This window comes from Lissotriton helveticus, chromosome 1_2 (genome assembly GCF_964261635.1).
Source record: "Lissotriton helveticus chromosome 1_2, aLisHel1.1, whole genome shotgun sequence".
Taxonomy (NCBI): domain Eukaryota; kingdom Metazoa; phylum Chordata; class Amphibia; order Caudata; family Salamandridae; genus Lissotriton; species Lissotriton helveticus.
The window spans coordinates 73,063,021-73,081,622 of record NC_136058.1 but is presented as its reverse complement, the minus strand read 5'-3'; the positions used below and the strand labels follow the sequence as shown (position 1 = coordinate 73,081,622).

Sequence of the window (18,602 nt, the reverse complement as noted above, 5' to 3'; positions counted from 1 at the left end):
GTTGTGGCATTCTTTAATAATCACCACAGGCACACAACTCTAGTTAGCTCAGCCCATGCCTGCTCACTGGGGGCGGGCCAACTAAAGGCCTCTTAGCACAAAGGGCATTTCGCGCCTGAAAAAAACAGATTTGATTGATTTAGTACTCACAATTGGTATTTATCGCCGGGAAACTTTGACACTACAAGATGGCTGCCATCTGAGAGCTATCGGCCTTTTTCTCTGTCTACGAATCGCTTAGTTGCACTTTGACTGAAGGCTGTTTTTTTTCATTTCCCTTTGGGAGTTGGGACGCTATCTTTACTTATGCTCGGTACCTTCATGGGCTTGGACTACAGCGTTCCAACAACGACATAGCCACAACGTCATAGTTTTTGGCAGCCACCCTATCTTGATGGAGACACTAACACTGGCTGTATTACACAGTGTAACAGTCCATAAAGAAACGAATAAGTAAAGTGACCGATTTCTGCCCGTGCAACACAGCATTTCCAGCTCCCTTTCAGACTACTCCTGACCTTCCAGGGGAGAGTCACCAAGCTCCATGTTCCTCCAGCGGTGCAGAATACGAATAGCCGGTCCGTTGTGCAACAATAAATCGAAATGCCTCGCCAGAGGAAGGGAGTCTGTAGGGGCTTTACATGAGCAAGAAACACACGTTAAACAAGCAACCCTTGGCAGGTGTTGTTACAGCAGCAGCACTCTTCATGGGAGCACGTCAAGACCCAATACTAGGCACAAACACCACTCGAGCACCTTCCCTGTCTTAGATGGAAAACTCCAACCCATACACAGACATGTCTATGAAGCAAATATCAGGAACAGTGAACGCTGTCAGCAAAGGTAAAATGACAATACTTGATTTTTATTATGTTTATGCACCCTAATGATCATTCCTTCAGGAACCCCAGAGACTCATTGTATCTGGGTCCACCTTCAGCGGACAATCTGGTATTTTCCTCTTGCTAGCTAACGTTTCATTCAAACGTACCAGAACATGTAAATCCAGCTTTGGCTAGCCTTTGTTAACTTGGGACTTAGTGTTTAATGACATTTATGTTATCTCTGTTCTGCATTGTGTAAAGTAAGATCACAGCTGCAAAGAGTCTCCACGTCATTTGCGATATCTTCATGCAGGTTCTCCTAATTTTCTTTTTTTAAGTCACCATTACTGTATTTTAGGATTGCAGGTTCACTTGTAACATTCACACCATTGGGTGGGAGCATGTTGGCTACCTAAAATGTGAAAGTAAACCAGTTTACAATTACAAGTACCCCCACCTTACTGTTATGGTTGGAAAGAACCAATAAACTAAACTCACTATGGTGTGCAGAACATTTCATTAAACAGTTTCTGGTATACAAAATGTGCTTGTTATATTGGCCATATACAGGCCTAATCAACTGGGAAAACAGTAATTGCCAATTAAGTCTCATCAAGATGTTATAACTTGTGTACTGCAGTCTATATTGTGGCATTTAAATAGCGCTCACTACCCCTAATGAGGTGCTGAAGCGCTTTCTGCCAGGCAGCAGCCTGCTGTGGAACCCACTGTTTGTTATTAATCCAGTTTTATTGGTTGTTGTTCAGTTGCAGGGATTTGACTTTCAAATAATGAGAGGTTCTTTGATGTCGGCTTTGGGCAATTTTTAGAACTACCTTCTAGAGATTAAGGCAAACATGCAAGTGATTTTGAGAAGTTTGTGCTCAGAGAGAGGAGGCACACAAAGGATGGAAGTGAACTAGAGGGCTATTTGAAAGAAAAAGGAGATGTGATAATCAGAAGTTTTAAGTAAAGATAAATATGTCTGCCAGATTTTGAAATTTAGAGGTTGCTTTTTGAGATAGCATGCAATTTGAAGACACAGAACTGTAGAAAGAAACAGCATACTTTGTATGTAAAGGTAGTGATGCAACGCTACTCCAAAAATAATTTCTGAAACCATTTTCACTTATCCCTGTAACACCAGAACATACATTCACTCGCCAGTGGGGCCCATATCACTGTGAGTTTCGTACACACAATTTCTATCTCACTCTTGGAATCAGTGAATCTCAATGGAGAGCTGCTGTATCATAGCGAAATGTCTAAATTAACTAAACGTTTATATTATATACATCTGCAGTTTTAGAAAGTTTACCATGGTTTTATCATCAGAAATTATACATTTAGACATATCGCCGTAAGGGTCGATGAGTCTGCTGGTAAGAAAATTAGGCGTAGGAAAACTCAAGACCAGCTTTAATTTCCCATTTATCTAATTTTATTAGAGCAATTAACATGTCTAAAAGTTTCTTTTCTTTATTTATTTTCTTAATCGTTAAATGACATTTAAACGAAAGTTTTTAGTTCAAAACATTTAATTTCATTTATTCTAGAAAATTTCAGAAAATAACGATAGCAATTTTTATGTTCAGAACGCAAGTATTAGCAAAAGTCAGATAGTTCCCAAAGTCCATTCTCCTAACTAAAATCCCTCATTAAAGTGCCATTCCTGCAAAGAAAAATCATAAGTCAAGAAGAGAGTTCTTACATCACAGGAACATCAGAAATCCGGCAGCATCTCTGGAGGAAATCAAGAAGATGTTTTTTACTCTGTAAAATCAGCACTTTTTATACCTTTTTCACTAGCTCTATCTAAAAGAGTAACTTTTAAAGAAAAGTCGAGTCCTCATTGGTCAGTTCAGGGGTGGATGAGCATAACCTCATCTCCACATTATACAATTTCTTCCTGTCAGGGTTTTTTTTAATGCCCCTATTGTTTATTCAAATCCGGCCTAGTCGAGTTTCCTTAACTCGCAACTTCAAGCAATATTCTCACGTTCAGAACCATTGCTCTCATCATTTGGCAGCCATCTAGACTTCCAGGCCACGGTGGCCTTGAACCGCCTTCAGCACAGGCCCAAGCAGCTCACTCATCTCTCCGGCTGAGCATGTCTTTGGCTGTCACAGTAAACTAGTGACTCCATTTTGTCACAGGCCCCTCGAGTCAGAATGGGAATTATCATAGAAACAAACACAAATAAACGTTAACTTTTGAAAAATAGCCTTTCTGTTTACCTCCCCCTTATTAAGGTTTTCCCTATTAGTAGTTACCTAGCTGATAAGCGACACTTATGCCTAATATACTCACTTTAGGTCCCGTTTCTAGCCTCAAATACATAAACAAAAGCACATTTAGGCTTCATTCCATTATATCAATGCAGCATATTAGTACAGAACACGACAAAATTACATAGTTAGTTCATTATAATTGCAATGTAAGCAGAGATTAATTTCCCACGTGTGTATACGTCCACGTTTTTATTCTAGGTTAGTTACTCTCATGCACCACTCTATTAATTCAGATTACATGTTATCGAAGTGTGACTTCACAAGGGGTGTACAAAATGTTGTTTCTCCACCTAGCTCCATCAACTCCCCCCTTTGGTGATTTATCACCAAATATCTCCCAAAATGTGCAAATTTTATTCAAAACATGTTCCAGGTTCTTCAGGTTAATCAGCCTTTATACTTTAGTATCTCTTACTTTAGTCTCTTAAAAAATCTTTTCTCGAAACTCCTCCATTTCTATGTCACCCTTTTCTCTTTCCCTTTCTCGTTTTTCTTGAATTATCTTCTTTATTGACTTTCTAACATTCCTTCTTTTTCTGTACATGCAGCATAATCTTATCACTAAAATAGCTAATACTATGACTGTTACTGGAATTAGTATTTTGCCTATAATTGAACTACCTATTTCTTGAAACCAATGTTTAACTACTGTAAAACCTCTACTAAAATGATCAAGAATACCATCAACCTCCAATGGTTCAATTTCTCCATGCAAATTCGTAATGTATATTATGTATTTTTCAATATTCTGACTTTTATCTGGTATATAGGTACAGCAATGCTGCACCTTCAATATCCCACAAACTCCTCCTTCTTTTGCCAATATAATATCAAGAGCAAGACGACTTTGCATTACCACAGTTCTCATAGCAATCATTTCGGTGTTTACCATTAGGAATCTACCTGCTGTATCTGTTGACAAACGATCTACTATCGTTGACAATCTTCGAATTCGATTTGCATTGAAAGATATTCCCACTGCTGGTATCAGTGCTTCAAAAACATCAGCTATTATTTCTATAACACTCTCTCTTTTTCTACGACTTAACGGTTTACTTAACTCATGTATGCCATTTGTTCCCCTATCTACATGAAAGATTTTTGGAAAGACCAAACCCACATAGCATGTCCCATACCAATGATCGGGCAACATGTAATAAGCTTTGTTCCCACAGATAAAATAAATTCCAGGAAAAACAGGATCATCTCCTCCTTTAAATACCCTACCCCCTATTATTCTATAGGTATCTTTACATTGACTCGCTCCCACAAAATAATTATCATACACAGTATTATCCCTCCTAATACAGAATTTTCCTCCACCCTCATTTTACATGTCAGATTATTTTTAAAAGCATAGTCATGACTTAATTCGTCCATTTCTAGAAAATATTCTCCCATAACTGTAGCAGGCTTTCTTTTATTCAGTGTTTTGTCAATTTTTAATTTAGCAAATACTTCATCTGAATTAGAATAATTATATTCTAATTTACCTGTTTGGTAAAACAGGCTTGCAATCACACTACATGTAACCCCATATGTAAGTGGAAGGTGATGATAGGTCGCCCCTTCAGAAACAGATGCATGCAATTTTACACACACATAACAATCACTTGCATCCATTGTTCTAACAATAATTTTGAAAAAGTGTTCTTTGAAAAATCGCTGATCGAACTATCCTGATGTATCTCTGGCCTATATACATGCTGTTTGTTAGATTACGATTCTGTCCCTTGTTCGCTTGAACTTACATTCTTTTTCAATTTCACTAAGCTATACTGGAAAGGCATTACAATAGCTAAAATTATCCATATTATCATTAATAATCCAGTACAAACCAAGCATAGTCTACACCATTTTCTAAATATTGAACATTTCGTCTTGTGCTCGTTATTAACCATTTTTTTTACACAGCAATTTTACTAACAATTTTTCTTCGACCTTGTGTCACCTACAGAATATTAGTTTTGTCTACAAAGTTAGTTTTATTGCTTCTAACAATATTTCTTTGACCTTATGTCAATTACACAATGATTTTGTTTTCTCTAATAAGTTTTCTTCGATCTTATGTCACTTACAAGTTTCCGCTTCCCTCTACAATACTTTCTTCTTAATCAGATTTTTCAGGATCTATTCTTTTTATCTTATACTTTGAGCAGCTGTGGTCCTTTTCAATAATTTGTCTCTTTACTCACTTTTCCCACTTGTCTTTGGGCAACTCAAATCTTCATGGCTACTATTAACCTCCTCAATTGATGGTAGGACAATGTATGTCCAGTTGGGTGATTTGTACTTCTGATTTGGTCTTCTCACTCTCTTGGGTCTATGTACCACCTCCATTTTTCTTCCCAAAGATTCTCTTTGACTGGTTATTTCATGAACTTGCTCTTCTTGCTTTCTTTCTCTGTTAACCAGTTTGATTTTCAGCTCATCATTTTTCTTAGGCCAATTATCTCCTTTACAGAATCTTTTTGTCCTAGGCTCTGTGGTGTTGTGTTCCACTCTCCAGGCCCTTTTTTTGGACTCCTTCTCACAGAAGTCTCATCCGCACTGTCGTCAGTTTCGCTTTCAGTGTCTTCGACAGTCTCGTTTATGATAAACTTCACAACGTCTTTGTCTTTTCCAGAGTTAATTTTCTCTTCTGACAGTTCTTTCACTCCGTAAGGAACATTTTCATAACTGGTACTTGGAATCTCATCCTTGTCGTGAGTTACTTCCGCTTTTCCAGTATCAGGATTTTCGTTCCTATCTTCCGAGTTTTCAGACTGTTCTTCAGAGTTTCTCTGACCACCAATTTCCTCTTTGTTCTGCTCACTGTCCTCACTGATGTTTTCCTCTACCAATTCTTGATCTTCAGATTGATCTTCAGAATGTGGTACTTTAACAGTTTCCTCTTCTCCTTCAGACGCAGAACTAGCCTATGAAACTTCCAGATGTCGACGTTCTTGCCGAGCTTCAGAATCTGGACCTTCTTCTGGTTCACCTTCAGAGTCTGAATCAGTGGTACTTTCACCTTTGTTTGGATTTTCAGGTTCAGGCACACGGATTGTATGGCTCGCGTGAACCCACCTTTTCACTCCAGCACATTTAACTACAATTGTGCTAAACAAGATAACCTGTCGTGGTTTCTGCCAACGAGGCACCAAGCAATTTCTCCTGCTGTGCACCTTGATTCGGACCCAGTCTCCAGGCACTAGGTTATGAGCTGGCTTTTTCTCTTTCGTGTCTGAATCAGTTCCCACCTGATGGAACACAGAAGTCACTACATCAGACAGATTTTTGCAGTAATCCAGTATGATGTCATCACTAATAGTTAATAACTTATCAACTGGTACATATGCCTGTCTCATTACCCTGCCCATCAGAATCTCATGTGGTCTCAGTCCAGTCTTTTTGTCTGGTATGCTCCTCAAAGTCATCAGAACAAGGGGCAAGGCGTCTGGCCACTTCAATCCTGTTGCCAAATACATTTTTGCAAGCCTGTTTTAAATTGTCCCATTTACCTGCTCAACCACTCCTGAAGCCTCAGGCCTGTATGCACAGTGTAGTCTTTGGCGTATATCCAGTGCTTCATATACCATTTGTATGAGCTCATTTTGGAAATGGGGACCACGGTCCGTTTCAATGGTCACTGGAAAACCGAATCTAGGTATACCTCTCGTAGAAGTAATTTGGCAACAGTTATTCCATCATTCCTCCTTGTGAGGAAAGCCTCCACCCACCTTGAGAATAAACAGACAATCACCAGAACATATCTGAGTCGATTACACGGTTGTAACTCGATGAAATCGAACTGCATTAGTGTGAATGGACCTCCCTCCCATCCTATGGTTCCCAAATTCACAATTGTCTTCCTGTTTGGATTGAACTGCTGGCATACCAAACACCTCTAGCACAAACTCTCTGCAATCATCCTAAATTTGGAATTATACCACGTTTGTCTAAACAGACGTAACATAGCATCTCTTCCAATGTGAGCTTGACCATGGTATGCTCGGGCCATATTTCAGATCATGCTATCAGGCATTACTGGTCTTTCATCTTTGTAAACCCAGATTTCATCTTCCTCTCTTTGCCTGCATCCTGCTTTTAGCCAAGTATTTTTCTCTTCCCCATCTGCCTCTTTCTGCATTTGCCTCACTTCCTGCCAAGTATCTACTACTGTGGTTAGCATTAAAGGACTTGGAACATGTTCTTTCTCTCTGTCCTTATTAATTGAAGCCAAATTCTTTGCACAGTATTTTGCAATTGCATTAACATAACGATTACCTCGGGTGATATAATCATCCACCTTTTTGTGAGCTGCACATTTTACCACAGCGATTTTATCTGGTAACTGAATTGCGTCAATTAGCATTTTCACAAACTCAGCATTTCGTATGGGAGATCCTGCAGAAGTCAGATAACGTCTTTGGGACCACAGTTGCCCATAATCATGGACAACTCCAAAGCCATACTGATTGCCAGTCACTAAAGTGACTTTGATCTCCTTTCCCAATTCACATGCTCGAATCAAAGCAATCAATTCCGCTATTTGAGCAGAACGGATCCCTTTCAGACAGGATGCTTCCAATACTTTTGCTACAGTGCACACGGCATAGACTGCACTTAAAGCACCTTCATCCGTTCTCAGACATGATCCATCCACAAACATCACATAATCAGATTCAGGTAATGGCTCCTCTCTGATATCTGGTCTTGCTTTTGTACAATATTCAAGAACATCCAAACATTTGTGATCAACCTCACCTCAACTTCCTGAACATCATGTAATAGTGTAGAAGGATTTACATTTACACATCTAGAAATGGTCACATTTTCTGCTCCTAGAATTGTCTTTTCATACTTGGTAATTCTGCTGTTGGTCAAGTATTGAGTCTTTGTCCTAGTGAGGAGAATCTCCGCTGAGTGAGGTACATACACTCTCACAGGAAATCCCATCAATATCTCTTCACTCTGTTCTATACTGATACGTGTAGCTGCCACTGCTTTTAGACAACCTGGCAATGCCTTTGCAACGGGGTCCAAAACAGCTGAGAAATATGCAAATGGTTTTCTCAGTTTTCCATGTCTCTGGATCAATACTGACAATGCACATCCCTCTTGTTCACTGCAATACAGTTCAAACTCTTTTTCATAATTTGGCATCCGTAAAGCTGGTGCTTCGCAGAGGCTTGTTTTTAACTGTTCAAATGCTTCCATTTCTGTTTTCGTCAAAACAATAGGGTCTCGGATATCTGCTCTGGTTAACCTCTGCAATGGCTTTGCAATCAATGAGAATCCACTAATCCACTGTCTACAGTAACCTACCATTCCCAGGAACATTCTCACTTGCCTTTGAGTTTTTGGTGGTTTCATTGCCTGTATCATTTTAATTCTTTCTTCAGTAACTTGTCTAACTCCTTTTGCAATCTTATGACCTAAGTACTGCACTTCTCTCTGAAAAAATTGTAATTTCGATGGAGACACTTTATGTCCTTCTTCAGCCAAATGATTCAACAATGCAACAGTATCAGTTATGCATGCGTCTTTTGTATTTGATGCCACCAGAAGGTCATCAATGTATTGAACCAATACGGACTCTCCAGGCATGCTCAAATTCTCTAATGACTTCTTCAGCAATTGATTAAAAATTGATGGACTTTCTGTATACCCTAGAGGAATTCGGCACCATGCCTAAATACGATCTCCGAACCGGGACGCAAATATTGGCTGGCTTTCTGGATGCAGTGGAACTGTGAAGAACACATTACACAGATCTATGACTGTGTACCACTCTACATCATAAGGAATCTGATACAAAATCACTGCAGGATTTGGTACAATCGGACAACATGGGACAACTATCTTATTAACTTTTGTCAGGTCTTGTACAGTTCTAAAGGTTCCATTTGGCTTTTTCAATCCCATTATTGACGAATTACAAGGACTACTCTCTATTTCTCTCAGTATTCCCTGCTCAATCATCTTGACAATCACTGGAGTTATCCCTTCAATTATTTCTGCAGTCATTTTGTATTGAGGAACATTCGGGTGATTTGCACCTTCTTTTACTGAGATTTTTACAGGGTCTACATCTTTCATCAATCCAATATCTTCTCCGGTGAAATCCCACACCTTCTCTTTCACTGTGTCTTTCAATGCATCCGGTATCTTTTCTTGGTCAAACACAGGGAACAATTTATTCTGCTCAGCCTCAACCATGAGCATAGCCATTTTATGCAGGCTATCTTCATCTGGGGTCTGCAGTTATAGCCATCCGGTGAACAATATATGGCACAATTCATCTTACACAAAATATCTCGTCCTAACAGATTCACGGGACTGCTATCACATATCACAAATCGATGCATATCTCTAAAATTCCGAATCTCTATTTCAACTGGCTGAGTCAAAGGTGTTTTTATCTGTCTGTTAGCTACACCTACAACTTGGATGGAGTCTCCTGAGAGAGGAAGATTTTGGACTTCCACTGATCTAACAGTAGAACGGGTAGCACCAGTGTCCATGAGGAAAGTTATTTCTACATCATTCACTTTTCCATCCACATATGGACCAGACTGATCTAGAGTGGCTCCAAGTACACACTCTTCTCCCTCTCTCAGGCACCGTCAGAAACTTTGATCCGACTCACTTCCACCCTCCTCCTGTAACCAATACTGTGGACACGCATTCACTCTGTGCGGTCTTGCTACCTGATCACCTCCTCTGAATCCTGTCTCTGCACTGTATTTCTGTTGGTTTACACTGTGTGGAAGTGGCGGTTGTGGCACCTGACTTTGCTGATTTACTATCTGCTGTTGTTGCGGTTGCTGTTGGTTTACCTCATACTGCACCTGTGGATTCAATGAGGGGTTTTCTGTATTAACTCTTGGTGGATACTTATACTCTTTTCTCCAATGCCCTAGTCTGCTGCAATTGTGACAGGGATATTTCTTTTTCAATTCCTCAATGTTTCCTACTAATTTTGGTTTTACAAAATTACCCTTTGGTTTTCCCTGATTTGCATCAGCGCTCTTATTATCTAATTGTGCTACCTGCTCTGGGACCTTTACCTGTGCCCACATAGCCTTTTCTTTTAATTTCTTTTGTTTTGCATCAATTTCGTCCCTGCGATATTTGGCCTTTCTCAATACTTCGTCAACTGTGCTCGACTGCCACCCTAGTAGGGTGTGTCGAATCATGTCTCTGATCTCTGGTCTCAATCCATACACAAATCTATATACAAAGTGACTCATGTCCTTCTCACTTAACTCTTCATATCCACTGTATTGTTTGAATACCAGCAACAGTCTCTCATAGAATGCATGTACAGATTCTTTTGGCTCTTGGGTTGTCCTGTCTATTTTAACCCAGTCTGTCTCTTTTGGTGGAATTTTATTTTTCAAAAACACTATCACTTGTTCATATTTACACATCACATCTGGTGATGGAGCACCTGTCACTTTGTCTCGGGGGTACTCTTCTCTTGGCCAATCTACTGATATTTTACATTCAGTCCATAAGTCTGCTGGCACAACTATGTCGAATAATCCATCCAAATCGACACATAGAACTTTTGAAACTTTCACAAATCGATCCACCTGTCAATAGCATTCCACTGGTTTTTCTCTCAATCTAGGGAAATCATTTGTAAATGACAATATATCCTGTCTGCTCCAAGGAACATGTACATATCCTCCTCCAGGTTTTTCTCGCATGGGAAATTCATTTGCAACTGCCTCTTTTTCCCTGACCGGAAACGCTAATGTAGATTTATCACTAATCTCCTCTTTCTTCTTTGCCCATTTAACTCTCCATTTACCCGCATCTCCCCATTTTCGCAACATCACAATTAACTCTTTTATCTGTGTTAATCTTCCAGCAGTGTTCATGTTCGCAATATCTTTCTCTGAAAAGTCTACTCTATACGATTTCTGCAATGTTTTATTCTTGGAAAATTCTACTCCCAAGTTCATTTGCCAATTCTTCCAATTGATCATGCACTGTCTTTGCCTTCCACGTAATGCTTTTACACATAAACATAAATTCATCATCTTGGTACGTTTTCAATCAGTTCCAATTATTAATTCTTCCATGTCTACTTTTAACCTGGCTACATCCAATACTTTAGAATCAAGCTCTTTTAATTTGAAAGTTTTAATCCAATCACTTAGTTCCTGTTCTGATGGTCCTACAGGGGTTTGTGTTAAATCTATTTTCTCTACGCTCCTTTCTGGTGTAGCAGAGTCGGATTCTGCTCCAGTTGCATATTTATAAGGTAAACTATGATTAAGAGTCAAGTCAGGCGGATTTACATTGTTTACTTGTTTTACTGCTGACAAGTCTGGATAAATATTTCTGTTCTGCTTTTGCAAGCCCTGCTGTCACGGAATTGTTAAACTGGGTTCTTTCACTCTCTGATTTTCAAATACTGAAATTACCGGTCCTATTGTTACTGGAACTGTCACTGCTTCTATATTTTTCGTAGGATGTATGATAGTACAACGCGATCATTTTTATCGCGGTACTTTACATTGCGGATTTTACAATGCAAGTCGCTACAACGATTTGCGTTGGAGGGCGCGGATTGAGGATTATTATAATTTTCTATTCCAACTCCAGCCCACGTAACAGTAGGGAAGGTGTTGGAATAGAAAATCACAATATTCCTTAACCAACAGCGTCATCCAGTGCAAGGACTAGTAATGACTTGCGTTGTAATGCCAGCCTGGTAAAGGTCGTGCTGTGTAAACACCGCGTTGTAAACAACGTTTACCTTTTTCGTACGTTCTTGTATCTTTTCTGTTAATTCATTTGTGGTTTGTATATACTCTGCAGTACTGGCTAGTTCCTCTACTCGTTTTTCAGCTCTTTTTACATTCTCTTGTTCATGACTCCGTTTAGGGGTATGTGATGATGGGTCTATCGCAGGCCGGAAAAGCAGGCAAGGAGGCCGTATATAGTGGGCTATACTGTTCGTTTATTACACCAAAGACAGAAAGCAAAGTCCCAATTGAATCAAGAAGGTCCAGGGGAGGATGCCGCTGTTCTTTCCGGTTCTTGGGATCGGGTCCGGATCTTCGGGACGTCCGTCGAGGGCTCCGGTAGTGGGGAGGATCCACGGAGGGCAGCAAGAGGAGAAAAACAAGGGACCGTTAGTCCTGTCTTGAGCCTTTGGGCATGAAGGTAACAAACACCGTCACCCGGGCAGTGAGGGGGGCAGAAAAAGAACCAGTGAGGGAAGGAAGGGCTCGGGGTGGAGGAAAGACAGGACGGCAGATAGCAAAGGGTGTTGCTCGGTCGGGCGTGGAAGGCTTTATACACGGTGATAGTGCTTTACAATTATACTACAATGCAAGGGATGTGAGACTACAGAGAAAGGAGATATTTACAGGGGCTATACAACGGGCTCCTAATGAGCTACGAAAAGAAGACTCTATGGTACTCACGCGGTCCGCCGTAACTCTCCAGTGAGTCACGGCCGCTCTTCAGCCACCTCCTGAGGGCTCCACCACTCTTCGGTCCACACCTCTTCCTCGCACGCCTCCTCTCCTTCTCCAGCTTCAGTCCGAGTGTCCTGCCACGATGCTCCGACGGTGTTCTGCTTCCTGGGCTCGGCTTTTCCCTGTTCTGGCGCTGCCGCGGGGGCGGGACTTCCGGGGTTGGTGGGATGTGCTTCTTCCGGTCTCAGGGCTCTGGTTGGTTCCTGCAATAGAGAGAAGGGCGGGGGTCCGTGGGTTATGGCTGCTGCTCCGAGTCCCGTCTCCGGCGCGGGACTGTGTCTTTGGGGTTGCCGTCTCGGCGAAAAGGAAGGAGGTACGTGTGGGGGAGGGCGGCTTCCCTTCAGGGGAGCCCGGGTTACCGTCTCACAGGGTACCAAAAAGTCTTGACTCTACTATTGATGTATTTGGGTTGTATCTCACTTCTACTCTTTCTGGTACATCTTTAAAATTTGAAAATTGCCTTGGGGTTTCATTATTTCTCTCATCTGGCGATGGAGCATTGGGTGTGGTCCATAAAGAACCTGGTTGATATGGTGGCGGTCTCCTATTTAATATTTCTTCTAATACAGCATCCTCTGATTCACTGTCACCATAACCTTGTTTCCCTGTCTCTATATTTTTCCTCTTTTCTGTAAATTTTCGCCCTTCAAAATCATCCACCAATCTAACTGGAAACATGCCATCACACATATTACCACTTCTCCATCTACGCATTTGGGTCTCATGTGTCTCTCCCCATAAATCACGGAATCTACCTCTTGGTCTGATATGTCCTTTCAATCTTTCACTTTCTAATTCATGCATCTCATCCTCCCATTCAACTAAAGCTGCAAACTGAGTTGGCCGTGGTCTTGGGTCAAGATTCATCATTTTTTCCCTCAAATTTCTCAAAACTGCCACATCAAAAGATCCTCCTTCCGGGAAAGCTAACACACCATAATTTCTAGTATATCTCACCGAATTCTCTAACCAAACACGCGTATGGTAACCATATTTTGACAACATGTATGACGCAGGCGTTTTCGGCGGAGGAGGTAATTTTCCCTCTCTTGTGACTGTCGCCTTATCTTTCACAAACACATTTTTCAATTTCTTAAACCATGAAGGTTTCTTCTTTTCTTCTCCGTAATAGTAATCCATTTTTCTGTAAATTCCCTATCTTTTCAAAAGATCGTGTACTTCCCTGTTGCTGTTCCATAACACCAACCTATCACAGCGCGGTTTACACTAGCGCACCAATTAGAACAAGATACGACTATGTAGTGCTTAACCAATAGCTTTCGCTGCTTTCTGTGATGCACCAATCAGCCTTTTCTCTGTCTTGGTCACACGGACCAATCCCAGCGCGACACTTTTGACGTCACTTCTGCAGAGCCGACTGACCCCTCCCTTACATGGTTTTTTCAAGAAGCCGTATTTACAAGATATTTTACAAAATTCGGTTAGTAACTTACACAAAACAACTCCATACGTCTGTTTCGCTAAACAGAGTGATAGAATTTCTCAATCGCACAGGTATTCTGTATTTCCAGTAGACGGCGCTTACCTCTTCTCTACCACATCATTTTACACTCGCCAATAAAGTAGCACCACTTCCTCTACTTTACCCTTCTCTCAAGCTCGGGTTAAGCTCTATTACTCTCCCAGCAGTAAGTTTTAAACCAGGATACGCAATTATCCTTATACTTGAAGGCTAAGATTTTGTAGACTGTCCTCGCTATACATTTATCCTTTCACACGTAGTGTCCCTAAACAGTGATATACGACGATACCACCGCAGTATACGACGATAATACTTCTTTGAAACAGACTATGCGATGTGCGACTTCATTGCCACACTTCCTCTGCCTGCAGACAGAGTGACCAGCTTCACGCAGTACTCTGAAGACTTTTCAGAACTACATATAACGTAATACAAACTCAACAGATGTTGGTCATAATTCTGTACACCAAAAACCCTTATATAGCACTTTATACACAATTCTAGCTAATTTCTACAGCATCCACTACTCTGCTACCAAGCTTATAACTGATGCAGCGCTACTCCAAAAATAATTTCTGAAACCATTTTCACTTATCCCTGTAACACCAGAACATACATTCACTTGCCAGTGGGGCCCATATCACTGTGAGTTTCGTACACACAATTTCTATCTCACTCTTGGAGTCAGTGAATCTCAATGGAGAGCTGCTGTATCATAGCAAAATGTCTAAATTAACTAAACGTTTATATTATATACAGCTGCAGTTTTAGAAAGTTTACCATGGTTTTATCATCAGAAAAAACATTTAGACATATCGCCGTAAGGGTCGATGAGTCTGCTAGTAAGAAAATTAGGCGTAGGAAAACTCGAGACCAGCTTTAATTTCCCATTTATCTAATTTTATTAGAGCAATTAACATGTCTAAAAGTTTCTTTTCTTTATTTATTTTCTTAATCTTTAAATGACATTAAAACGAAAGTTTTTAGTTCAAAACAGTTAATTTCATTTATTTTAGAACATTTCAGAAAAGAACAATAGCAATTTTTAGGTTCAGAACGCAAGTATTGGCAAAAGTCAGATAGTTCCCTAAGTCCATTCTCCTAACTCACTAACTAAAATCCCTCATTAAAGTGCCATTCCTGCAAAGAAAAATCATAAGTCAAGAAGAGAGTTCTTACATCACAGGAACATCAGAAATCCGGCAGCATCTCGGGAGGAAATCAAGAAGACGTTTTTTACTCTGTAAAATCAGCACTTTTTATACATTTTTCACTAGCTCTATCTATCTAAAAGAGTAATTTTTAAAGAAAAGTCGAGTCCTCATTCGTCAGTTCAGGGGTGGATGAGCATAACCTCATCTCCACATTATACAATTTCTTCCTGTTTACCTCCCCCCTTACTAAGGTTTTCCCTATTTGTAGTTACCTAGCGGATAAGCGACACTTATGCGTAATATACTCACTTTAGGTCCCGTTTCTAGCCACAAATAGATAAACAAAAGCACATTTAGGCTTCATTCCATTATATCAATGCAGCATATTAGTACAGAACATGACACAATTACATAGTTAGTTAATTATAATTGCAACGTAAGCAGAGATTAATTTTCCACGTGTGTATACGTCCAAGTTTTTATTCTAGGTTGGTTATTCTCATGCACCACTCTATTAATTCAGATTACATGTTATCGAAGTGTGACTTCAAAAGGGGTATACAAAATTTTGTTTCTCCACCTTGCTCCATCAATAGTACTATATTAAGTACTGTTCATGGACACTAAAAACAGACAAAAATCCATCCATTGCTTGGCTTCCATCAATCCACTGCACCAGCAAAGACAGCGGACCAACTCAGGGGGTGGAAGCATAAAGTAATGGCATAGGGAAATACGGAGAGCTTTAGGCTGTGTTCGAAGGTTGCAGTAACTTCAAGATCATGGCAGTGTGAGAAAATATATGGGTAAATAATGGAAATATTGAGAAGGGGATTTTCTAAATGCTGGAGTGAATGTCTGGTGCTGTTCATTCTCAAGCATGGCTCACAATATTAATTATAAAAGCAAGAGGGATCCATTTTCATGTCCCTGGTTGTGGCACCTCTCAAGAGGAGGGCAAAGATAGGTCCTCATCCAGCGGAAGTGTATTGCCTTCATTCGTGTGGCTGGAGGGCAGAGTTCCAGACACCAGGTGGAGGAGGATGATGACTAGGCTCTGTTTAGAAATTAAATTAAGGCTTGTTAGTAAGGGACTGCTGAATAAACATCCTGAAGTGCTGCTCGTTGGTAAATGATAATGTTGCAGAGAAAGAAAGAGACGGCACAACGTCTGTTGACAATATAGTATAGAGTTTATCAAACACGCGCAGTAGGTCAGCGAGCTCAGTGGAACTGGAAACTGAACTCAACTACAACGTAACAAGCAATGTCTTAAATAGTGTGAAAAGCTCGATACGTCATAAATTTCATTAGCATATCAAATCAGCGCTTGCTCAAGCACAGCATTATTTCTGATAATTTCAGCAAAAAACAATAGTTTCTGCAAAAATAATCTAGCCACACATTTTATGGAATGCGACTCAAGTGTACATGTTACTGATACATTTTCACGCTCCCTGCACTACCGGTGTGCCTGTGACTGTCTCGTACTTTGAAGCCAAGCAATGTCCTACTCCCTACGTGTCTACTGTTCTGTAATGCCTAGCCTATCTACATATTTTCTCATAGATGTGTCTTTGCACTGTGTGCCTTTGATGCATATTGTAACCTTCGATTTCTGCTGTGTTTACTAATTCTATTTCTCTATCCTACTAAACTTGTGTCTGCTTCCCCACAGTCCCCCACTCGATTCTGGCTCTCTATTATGCATTTGTAAACAGATTGGGCCTATGCTTTTCCTTTGCCATGTACATTTCTAAACTTCTTTCTGCTGATGCTTGCATTGACATGAGTGGGACTTCTTCTTTTTCCACTCCCCCTTTAGTTGAAATTTCAACTATTTCCTCACCTTCCCTTTTATTTGGAGACATTAGTGTGTATGTGTCCTCCTCAATGTCCTGCATTTTCTTGAACAATCTAGTGGTTTACATCCCTCCCAACTTCTGACTAACCCTCTTACAGCATCCTATCGCTATCTGGAAAACACAGTACATCAATAGCACTACAGGAAGGAGAAGCAACAAGGCCTTAAATAGTCTTGACATCCAGTATGGTACCCAAGTAAACCACCCTGAGAACCATTTGTCGCCCCCGCCCACCCCCCATGCACCATCTTCTTTTGCAAGGTAAGCAGAGTTTGTATGGCCTCTGTTAAGGTTCCATTATCTGTGTCATTAGCTGGGATGCAAGTACAACAGGCAGTTTGAATCCTGGCACATACTCTCCCTCCATGGCCGTCCTTAAGTCCAGCACATACCTATGCTGCATGAGCATCATTCTCTCTTTACTCACAACTCTTCTTTGACTACATTGAAACCATCTTCAGTGGCATTGATCGCTTTCATTAGTTCCAGCTGTTTATCTGCAGCTACCGCGCAGTCTCTTTTGCTTGAACGAACGGAGGGATGCTCCCGAAAAACAGGTCAGCATCATTAAACAGCCTCTGCTCCTGCGGGACTTCTTCCCAGACTGTACTACCAAAATACTCTGTAGCTCTCTTCCTCCAATGATGATGTAGCAAGGTCATTGGATGGCTCATGGGATGATCATGTAGTTTGGATATGTCCCCTCCTGGGTGTGTGTATGGCAGTCAAAGAACAAAAGCCACTCCAATCTAAAGGAAGTTGCGTATATAGCCACTCTCCACAGTTCCATTAGTAGTTAATCAGGCTGGGGGTGCCCCATTGCATGTCAGGACTGTACAAAGTAGTGTTGCAATTGATGTTGTTCCCCACCGGCACCATTATTTCTTTTGCATAGCAGTACATAGTTCACTTATTTTATTCTTGAGGAGTCCATTCAGGCGCTCCACAATACCAATACTTTGGGGGTGATAAACATGTGACCGTTTTTTTTATTCCTAGGGTGGTGCAGATGTGTTGAAATACTGCATTTACAAAGTGGAGCCCCTTATCAAAGCGAATCGCTGCTGGCACACCCCACCTAGGTATTACCTCTCTCATCGGAAAGTTGGCTGCCTCTTTAGAATCATTATGTTCACAGGGTTCTGCTTCAATCCATCATGAGAATGGGCAATTAATTACTACATGATATCTGTAATTGTTACATCTTTCTATCATGTTGACAAAATCTAAGTGTAGATTTTTAAATGGACTGTTGGGTGTGGTATTGTTGAGGTGATCACTTTTAATGTAAGGTTAGGGCTATACTGTTGACATACTGTATATTCTGCTATGTGCATAGTGATTATTTCAGATAAATGTGGAATAAACCTATCTACCTGTGGTTTTGCAAGAAGATACTCCTTTGTGGTGTGTGCTGGGAGATGTAGTTGGTCTAGAACCATGTACAACAGGGCTTGTGGCACTACTGGCTTGCCTATGCCCTATTGCCTGTAAATGAA

At 40.6% G+C, this 18,602-nt stretch overlaps 1 protein-coding gene and 1 pseudogene across 2 annotated transcripts in view; one reads left to right on the top strand and one right to left on the bottom strand.

Moving 5' to 3' along the window:
* Positions 1 to 227: 227 nt before the first annotated feature.
* Positions 228 to 18,602, top strand: part of LOC144798032 (methylcrotonoyl-CoA carboxylase beta chain, mitochondrial-like) — a 438,830-nt gene continuing 420,455 nt past the window's right edge. The window contains exon 1 of one of the 2 annotated variants that reach the window (XM_078668818.1): positions 228 to 843. In XM_078668818.1, coding sequence (XP_078524944.1) covers positions 545 to 843 — 299 coding nt within the window. In that variant the 5' untranslated portion in view covers positions 228 to 544. The remainder of the gene's footprint in view (positions 844 to 18,602) is intronic. The other variant, XM_078668816.1, reaches the window with a different exon arrangement.
* LOC144807859 (uncharacterized) lies at positions 16,942 to 17,777 on the bottom strand (annotated as a pseudogene).